At 50.5% G+C, this 10,000-nt stretch overlaps 1 protein-coding gene across 1 annotated transcript in view; it reads right to left on the reverse strand.

Annotated features, from left to right (window-relative positions):
• LOC135242646 (oxysterol-binding protein-related protein 5-like) overlaps positions 1–10,000 on the reverse strand; it is an 89,671-nt gene that overhangs the window by 16,207 nt on the left and 63,464 nt on the right. The window contains exons 2-7 of the mRNA XM_064313800.1: positions 7,902–8,058; positions 5,913–5,986; positions 4,190–4,270; positions 3,105–3,206; positions 1,864–2,067; positions 212–296 (exon numbers count right to left, since the gene is read on the reverse strand). Coding sequence (XP_064169870.1) covers positions 212–296; positions 1,864–2,067; positions 3,105–3,206; positions 4,190–4,270; positions 5,913–5,986; positions 7,902–8,037 — 682 coding nt within the window. The 5' untranslated portion in view covers positions 8,038–8,058. The remainder of the gene's footprint in view (positions 1–211; positions 297–1,863; positions 2,068–3,104; positions 3,207–4,189; positions 4,271–5,912; positions 5,987–7,901; positions 8,059–10,000) is intronic.

Consider the following 10,000-nt stretch of genomic DNA (forward strand, 5'->3'; position numbering starts at 1 on the left):
ACAGACAGAGAAAGAAAGGGTGAGGGTAAGAGATCACACAGACTGCACACATGCATGCACGCACACACACGACATTCAAACACACTATACTCTCACATACATACTACACACACACTATAAACACGCGCGCACACGCAAACACATACATACACCTACTGCAAACACGTACACACCATCTGCACTACAATTCCCATAATGCACGTGGACTGACCGTCAGACTCGGATGCAGCTCTGAAGATCAGGTAGTTGCTGGGCAGAGGCTGGGTGATGGAGCCCACATTCTCCCCCTTAGGGCCCTGAAGCACAGACAAAACCCAGCACATCACAAACACAGTTTACTGTGTATCACGAACACAGCTTCCGGTGCATCATTAACACAGCTTCTGTCACAAACAGGAAAAAGCCATCCTGTGCATGGACACAGGTGTTAAATAAACGAGGCTTGTTATACAGCAATGTAAAAAATTGGCAATATCAGACTCATTAATCCATGAGCCGACTGCACACACAGACATTTCAGCAGTTACCTTCGTCTGTGCGCTCAGACTGCGCAGATCTCTGACAGGGAGACCAAACGACGCCGTGGAGTACGCAGTCACGCACAGAGCTCCAATGACCATCTATCCAGCCTCTGCGTACGCATGCCGGACAGATCTACCGCCATTATTTACATTCTGTTTATTCACCGTTTCGCAGCGCTGCACATTCCACAAACGGTACTTATTTTTCTTCACAGATTAACAGGCAACATCCCCGCCCCTGTTTCAGTGAGATATGAGCCCTGATTGCTAACGGGCTCGTTCGATAGCCGGGCGCATTTTTACTGTGCCAGACCGCGCCGCTAACCCCGTCCAGGCTCTGCGGAACGCCACGCGCGTCTTTGGGTCGTCCGTTTCTGAAGCGTTCGGTCGTGTCGGTTCTCCAGCGCAGTCTGGCGCTGATGAAGGCCGCCGGGGTTCGGGACCCACGGTGTCTCGTTGCGAAAGCCGAGCGCGTTTCCTGCACGCCGTTAAACGCCGCGGCGCATCAAACGATTCGGCGCAAGACCCCGGCCAATCAAAGTGCTCGGGATCCCACCCGCGGCGTCAGCGTTCTATTTGTGGACCGATTCTGAGCGAACGGCGGGAAAAGCCGGCCGGCCAGACAGCCAGAGGTCACAGCGCTAACGAGGGAAAGCGTGTTTACACTCAGCCGCTGTGTGTCCTGATAGGCTGGTGCAGAGACGCTGTGTGTCCTGATAGGCCGAAGCAAAGACGTTGTGTGTCCTGATAGGCTGGTGTAGAGACCCTGTGTGTCCTGATAGGCTGGTGCAGAGACCCTGTGTGTCCTGATAGGCTGGAGTAGAGACCCTGTGTGTCCTGATAGGCTGGTGCAGAGACCCTGTGTGTCCTGATAGGCTGAAGCAGAGACCTTGTGTGTCCTGATAGGCTGAAGCAGAGGCCTTGTGTGTACTGATAGGCTGAAGCACAGACCCTGTGTGTCCTGATAGGCTGGTGCAGAGACCCTGTGTGTCCTGATAGGCTGGTGAGAGACCCTGTGTGTCCTGATAGGCTGGGCAGAGACCCTGTGTGTCCTGATAGGCTGAAGCAGAGACCCTGTGTGTCCTGATAGGCTGAAGCACAGACCCTGTGTGTCCTGATAGGCTGAAGCAGAGACCCTGTGTGTCCTGATAGGCTGAAGCACAGACCCTGTGTGTCCTGATAGGCTGAAGCACAGATCCTGTGTGTCCTGATAGGCTGAAGCAGAGACCCTGTGTGTCCTAATACTCTGCTATAAACCACACTGCGCAGGTAAGTAACTCTGCTATAAGACACACCGTACAGGTGAGTAACTCTACTGTAAGACACTGCAGAAGCTGCTGACCTTCATGGCCCAGATGGACTTGTCCAGCGGGTGGTAGAGCTTGAAGCAGAATCCGTCCTTTTTGGACGGCCTCTCGATGAGCTTGCAGGCGTTCAGCAGCAGGGTGCCGACCCAGTGGTCCACTTTGGGGGTCTTGTAGATGAGGAGGACCCCCGGCTTCAGCACACACCACAGCTTCGTCCAGCCCTTCAGTGAGCCTCGGATCTGAGGGGGAGCGGCCATGTCAGGGTCCCTCTGTCTCGGTCTCTCTCTCTCTCTCTCTCTCTCTCTCCTCTACCCACTCTCTCTCTCCCCCCCCAACCCCCCTCTCTCTCTCTGCATCTCTCTCTGTCTCTGTCCCCCTCCCCTTTCTCTCTCTCTCACTCTTTCTCTCTGCCTCTTTCTCTCTCTCTGCCTCTCTCTCCTCTCTCTCTCTGTCCCCTTCCCCTTTCTCTCTCTCTCTCTGTCGCTCTCCCCCCTGTCCCCCCGCTCTCTCTCTCCCCCTGCCTCCCTCTTTTTCTCTCTCTCTCCGCCCTGCCCTCTCTCTGCCTCTCTCTCTCTCCCCCACCCCTTCATTTCTCTCTCTCTCTCTCAACTTCAATTCCAATGCTTTATTGGTAGAGCATATTTCAAAATGCATATTACCAAAGCATAGTGATAAACAACAGCAATCAATCATAGTAACAATGCAAAAAAGAACAAAAAAGCAAAAAACAGCAACAACAGCATAAATGGCAGCAATATGACATTTATCATCGATTAAATATGAATCAAAGCAGGTTATTATATTGCAGGTATACAGCGATCCTTTATTATCAGATTACTTTACTGTCCCTCAGATTGCGAGAGGCCAAAACATATTGAGCTGCGAGAGAGACTGTTGGTCCTTCCTCTAAAAGGGTCTCTCTCTCTCTCTCCCTCCCTCCCTCTATCTTTACTCCTCCCCCTCCCTTCCTCCACTCCACCACACAATGATCTGCCAGTAATTACCATCCACCCTCCTAATTGAAATGCCGATTTTCATTAATTCAAAGGAGGAGAACCAATTGACCCGCTATCTTCACCGACTTTTTTAATTTGAGCTTTTAAAAAATTGATTTTTCACAAAATTATTTGAACACCCCTCCCCTGTGCCCCACCCCTCCCCCCGCCACCACCACCTCCCACCCATTCCACCCCATCCCATCCACTGGACAAATAAAAACAGACTTATTTAAATGACATTAACCAAGGAGAAAAGCGGGGGGGGGGGGTTAGCATACCTTCAGCCAGTTGGACATGATAATCACGCTGGGGTCCTTCAGGGCGCTAAACAGCTCTTTAGCTGCCCTCTTCTTCTCCTGACGGTAAGTCTTCTTCTGCAGCTGCAAGAACACAAAAGAAGACGCTCACGATCAGACGCGGGATTTTTCCACACATCTTCTCGTTAAGTTATATTCCTCTGACAGCCACCAGGTGGCGACGCAGTCAAAAACATGACGGAGCTGAATAATGAAACGTCCTCAGCAGTGTTCCAGAATACCACACGCTACATTAGCGCTGAAACAGCTGTTCCGTCCGTAACTACAGCTTAGCAGCCTGGTGCTGAATACAATTACCATTCTGAATATTCAATTTAAAATGAATATGCATGTATAGCATTACACATTTTCAAATATAATTAAAAACTGATTGAAGTCTAATTTGAGGGCGCAAAGGTGACATGTCCATTTTGAGTGGGGCCAGAGGGTGCTAAAATTATTAATTGTCCAGATTTACTGAGATTTATTGAGGTCAGGGCCCTGCGCAGGCCAGTCAAGTTCTTTCACACCGCTCATGACAAAACCATTTCTATATGGACCTCACTGTGTGCCCGGGGGTATTGTCATGCTGAAACAGGAAAGGGTCTTCCCCAAACTGTTGGGGAAGCACAGAATCTTCTAGAATGAGGTTGTATGCTGTAGCATTAGGATTTGCCTTCACTGGAACTAAGGGGCCGAGCCCAAACCAAAAGGGGTGTCCAGATACTTTAGGTCATACAGTGTCATCTTTCGAATACAATAAATCTGTAGGGACTAATTCAATCCAGGGGAGTGTGATAGAGAGGGTGGGGCTTTCAGTCAAACAGAGTAGACGGGGCTTACTGTGGGACAACAGCGGGGGACGGGACGTGTGGGGGGGCTTACTGTGAAACAGGGTGGGCGGGGCTTATGCAGAAACTGGGTGGGAGGGGCTTCTGCAGAAACAGGGTGGGAGGGGCTTATGCAGAAACAGGGTGGGAGGGGCTTCTGCAGAAACAGGGTGGGAGGGGCTTACACCGAAACAGGGAGGGCGGGGCTTACACCGAAACAGGGAGGGCGGGGCTTACCTTAAGAGACTCCTTACGGGCCAGCTTCTCCGTGGGGGAGGAGCTCTCTTTTTCACTGCCATTGAACATTCGGTACTCCAGCTGTGGGGGGGGGGGGGGGCAGAGAGAGCAGGACACATCTGAATTAATTTAAACTCCCTGAACACCAGAGGAAAATTCTGAAAACACCTCTTGCAAATCCCCAAGATTTATCATTATTATGTTACAGACAAAAACAACAAACACACGATGATATGAATAAAATAATTCTGCTCAGAGTACTGCGGAAAAAAAAAAGTTTCTTCTTACAGAAATTGTTGGTAATCTGTGGGGATCTTTTTTTGGGTTAAACCAAAGAGTTAAAGTACCTCAGATAAAAGTATGTGAATCAGGAGCACATACATGAACCTCTGACTGCCCAGACAGGACTGTTAATTATTCACCAGCTGGGATATCTTACATGTTAAAATGCCCTGGGGAGATCTGGTTCTGCGTACAGTCTCCCTCAAAGACAACCTCCATTTTGTTCTCCCAGCTTTGAGTTCTCCGGTTCCTCGGTCCCTCGTTTCGGTGGCGGTGCGCGCCTCACGCTCCGTGCGGGCAGCCCCCCTAATCCTGAAATCTTTCACCGTTTTTATTGCTGACGGGAGAATAGATAAATAAACCAACCGTTCTGAAACCATTCCAACTGATTATCAACCGCCAAATAAGGGGGTCAGGGAATACTTTTTATATTTCTTCCTCCATGTTGGCTCAAATGTTAGTTTTTGTTTCATGTATTCACTCAGAAACAAATCCCAGTATGGTGCACTCTGTGGCAGTGCACTTGTAAATGCTGCAATCCAACACAAAAGTGGACAGAATTAACTAATTTTTAACTGACTACTATTTGGAGGCCTTATGTGTTTGTGTGTGTGTGTGTGTGTGTGTGTGTGTTGGGGTTGCCATTTCCCAACAGTTTTTGCAAATTCTAAATCTGGCAACCCCTATGTGTGTGCGTGTCTGTGTGTGTATATATGTGTGTGTTAGGGTTGCAAGATACCCGCCCCGGTTTTCACAAATTCTAAATCTGGCAACCCTGTGTGTGTGCATGTGCGCGTGTGCATCTGTGTGTGAAAAATAGCCCGCATTCTAAACCACGCCGCGCCGAGACGCGTATTTTATAAAGCCGAAATCTCACGGGGCACGGCCGTATCGACTCTCTCGGGCGGACCGCCAGGCGGGCTTAATTAAAAACATGCGTGTCTGTTTAAAGTCCAGTGCGGCGCGCGGATGGATTGCGCTTTAACCGAATTCTGCAGACACCGCGCCTATTCGCGCTTCTCTCCAACCGAACTCTGGACGTCAGCCTTCGCTGCTGCCAGAAACTCGAGGAAACCGACGGCTGTACTGCACGGCTGTACAGCCGTGATAAGACCGTTGCCTGTTGAGCTCAGGGTTACCGGCGGATGCTCGTATCTTTGTGAATGAATACGAGAGCGATACGGCATTTCCTGCGTCCGTGCAGCCCCGCTGAGCGCGGGTATTCATGCCAGCACGCTCGGTGATGGATGTTTAATTTCTCCACGACAGGTCGGTCACCGAACCACACAAATGCGCCTGGGTGCGACAATGAGATTTTTTAAAGTTTAAAGTTTTTATTTATTTTTTTATTTTTTATCAGGTGGTGAGAGAACATACAGTTCCAACTCTCAACTCCCTTTGCTGGTTATCCCAAATTGAAGAAAACTGAATTAAAGATTACCTTGCTGGTGGGAGACTGAGCTGGACTGACTTCATCCTGCAGCTGAGGCAGACCGTTCCTCTCCATTTCACCCCCTGCAGGCACACACACATACTGTATGTTACATACACACACACACACACACTGTATATCTCACACATACCCACACTGTATGTCACATACACACACACACACACACACACACACTGTATATCTCACACACACACACGCTGAATGTCACAAGCACACACATACTTGCTCATGCACACACGCATACACAGACATACACACACACACACACACACACACACACACACACACAATACTGTATGTTACACACACAAACACAAACACAAAGACAACACCCACCAGTGTATCAGTGAGAAAGTACTACTCAAAAGCAGCTCCTCTGACCGCACCTACAGTTGGCGTTTGGTGGGGTACAGCGATGAATAATTTAGTCCCCTTCACCACCATGCCGGCCCCTTCCTAAAAAAGGGTTCAGTTTTCAGAAACGGCGATGCGGAGCGACACGGACACAAACGGGGCTAAAACAGCCTGCGTCCCGTCAGGGGGGGTTCCAGACGGGGGGGGGGGGGGGGGGGGGACACAGAGCAGGATGCCGAAATGAACAACGGGAGACGTGGGTGACCGTCACGGGGGACAGGGACGGGGAGGGGCGCTCAGATTTCGGATGCTGAAATGAAGAGTGGAGAACGTGGGCGACCCTCACGGGGGACAGGGACGGGGGACGGGGGGACGGGGGGGGGGGTGCTCCAGACGGGAGGGGCGCTCAGATTTGGGATGCCGAAATGAACAGTGGAGAATGTGGGCGAGTCCTCTGGGGGATCCCTGGCTGTGCTCGTGCTGAAGTGTGTGCTTCTGCTAACAGCCTCGTTCCACACACAGGCCCAACACACCACTCTGCGTTCAGCTCGGCTCAACACAGGGAGGGGGAGACTTCTGCAGGAGAGAACTGTGTTGAGCCTCTCTCTATCTCTCTATCTCTCCATCTTCCCCTCCCTCTGTCTCTTCAGCCTCTCACTCTCTCTTTCTCTTTCTCTCTCACTTCATCTCTGCCTCACTCTTACCCTCCCACCCTCTTTCCTCCCCTTTTCTACACTCTCTCCCCACTCTTCCCTTCTTTCTTTCTCCATTTCTCTCCCCCTCTCACTTTTGCTCTCTCTCTCTTACTCCATCTTTCTCTCCTTCTGTCCCTCTCCCTCCTCCCTCTGTGTCTCTCTTCCCTTCCTACCTTTCTTTCTGCCCCCTCTCTCCCCCTCTCACTCTCCGTACGGCCCTGATCTCTAATGTGTAATGAATTTGCGAGTACAATTTAACCTTGTGCTAAAAAACAAACTGACGTGTAGACAATGGTTTACTGGGGCACTTGCAGGTTAAGCCAATGTGCTTGACCTTGGCCATTGAATGGTGCCCTTCCAGGAAACTATTAATGAATACTGGGGATAATGGTGCCCATTCTGTCAATATTCATCTTGTTAATAACTGACAGGCATGGATACCATCTGTAATACTGCTTAGTTAGCCCGAATGGGAGACAGTTTATATTTTTAGTTAATATCTTGCCTTGATATTATCTTGCCTGATCATTCATCCATGTCATAACACTGGTGAATGCATGCCTTTGAAATACATGTGTAGGTATACATCGCAATTTCAATTGTGGAACGGTTATACACTTTGCTGTATGTTGCTCTGGATAAGAGCGTCTGCCAAATGCCTGTAATGTAATGTAATATAATGGAATGAGAAATTCTAAAGGGTGGCACTATAGTGTGCAGTCAATCCGACTAGCAAGAGCCAATCAGACGCTAGATGGGGAAAGCTCCACAATGCCATGATGAGTGCCACTGGTTAGCCGGAGGGGCGGGGTTTGCTCAAGCCTCTCGCACCCATCTCTGCTGAAGCAGACAGGTGATTGGACGGGGATCTGTTCTGACAGGTGATTGGACGGGGATCTGGTCTGGAGGGGCGGGGCTTCTCGCTCACCTGGGCTGAGTGGGTAGAGGTCGTGGTCGCCTGCGTAGGACAGGTTTCGGGACAGCACGCGGGGGTCCATCTTGTGCGGCGTGGAGGCGGTGGGGCAGAGGGAGAACCTGCGCTGATAGAGGGTCTCCTCCTTCATCCTGCCTTCCGTCCGTCCCGTCTGCAGAGAGACAGAGCGAGGGAACATTAACGCCATTCATACTTCATAAATACTTCAAAAAATAGTCTCATTTTGTAAATCTGAATCTGAAATTGAGAGTCAGAGAGAGAAAGAATGCGACTGAGAGAGACAGATAGAGATGGAGAGAGAGAGAGAGAGAGAAAGAGGAGTGTGAGTGATGAGCCATCGCTGGAGAGCAACTGTGTCTTAAGACAAAGGAAAGAAGTGAAGCCACCTTTGGCTGCTCTGATAGGCTGCTCTGATTGGTCTGCTCTGATTGGGAGCAGATAGGGCTGCTCTGATTGGTCTGCTCTGATAGGGCTGCAGATAGGGCTGCTCTGATTGGTCTGCTCTGATAGGGCCGCAGACAGAGTCTGCCGCAGTTCTAATAGGAGCCTCAGGCAGTCCCAGAGACACCGCGTGTGTGTGTGTGTGTGTGTGTGTGTGGGTGTGTGTGGGTCTGTTACTGCACACAGAGACCGCCCCAGGACACAGAGGACATTCTACTGCCCCCCTCCCTGCCGTCTCTCCCTTTCATTCTCTCTCCTTCCATCTCTCCCTTTCATTCTCTTTAGTTCCTTTCTCAGAACCTCTCAATTTCTATCTTCCTTCTGTCTGCTGTTCCCCCTTTACTTCTCCCCCTCCCTTACTTCATCCTTTCCTCCCCCTCCCTCCCTCCCTCCCTCCCTCTCTGTGCTGCAGTCTTCACATGTAAAACAAGCACAGCTATTTTTAGCGTATCTCCCATGCATATACAAGCTGCCAGAGATGGAAACTGACATCTGACCAACGCGAACGTGTAACCGGGCGACCTGGACACGTGTGCAGCCTCCCACATGGATCAATCCCTGACTGCGCCGACATAGATCAAACCCTGGACTCTGCTGTACAGACACAGATCAATCCCAGTCTGTGCAATCATAGATCAATCCCTGGACTCTGCTGCACAGACACAGATCAATCCCAGGCTGTGCAATCATAGATCAATCCCTGGACTCTGCTGTACAGACACAGATTAATCCCAGGCTGTGCAATCATAGATCAATCCCTGGACTCTGCTGTACAGACACAGATCAATCCCTGACTGCCCCGACATAGATCAATCCCTGGACTCTGCTGTACAGACACAGATCAATCCCAGGCTGTGCAAACATAGAGCAATCTCTCGCTGCGCAGCCATGGATCAATCCCTGACTGTACAGACACAGATCAATCCCCTGAGCAGCAGCCTCTATCACTCACTGTCTCCAGCAGCAGTTAGCCACCCTGCAGCTAGCCAGCCCCGCCCCCAGCCTGCCTATCCATACCACGCCCGGTATCTGATAGGCCGGGGAGCCTAGCTTGTCCCGATTCGGGTTTGACAACAAACAAATCAAACCACCCAGAAGTGGAACAACGTTCCCTAAATGAACGGCATCAGACAAGACAGTCTGATTCCACCTTAATGCTGAGAAAAAAAGAGATTCTCTTCTTACTGTTAACTTCTACGAGATCATTATTCAACTCAGCAGACTCCAGATGAACTCGCAGGACTTTACATTCCTTCACACACAATCCACTTAACGGGGTATTTACTGAAGAAATTGAGGTTACCCGCCTCGCTCAAGGTTACAATGGCAGTATCTCACCGGGGAATCTAAGCCGCGATTTCCGAGCTACAACCCTAACTATTATGGTCTGCCGCCTCGCCGTGTAAAAGGAGATAAGATCAGCGAGGACGGTTAAATCTCACACACACACACACAGCTTCTGCTCTCTAGCAGGGCTGAAGGGTGATTATGAACAGCGGCTGTGTTCTCTGTTTGGGTCGGGGGGGGGGGTTCTATGGGTTGGAAAGTGGGGCCATGTGCTGTCCTGGGACAGAAAAGGAAGCCTCCCCCGCCCACCCCCACCCCACCCCCCCCCCCACCACCATGGGACAGACGGACCCCACACATCGCCA

This window comes from Anguilla rostrata, chromosome 16 (genome assembly GCF_018555375.3).
Source record: "Anguilla rostrata isolate EN2019 chromosome 16, ASM1855537v3, whole genome shotgun sequence".
NCBI lineage: Eukaryota > Metazoa > Chordata > Actinopteri > Anguilliformes > Anguillidae > Anguilla > Anguilla rostrata.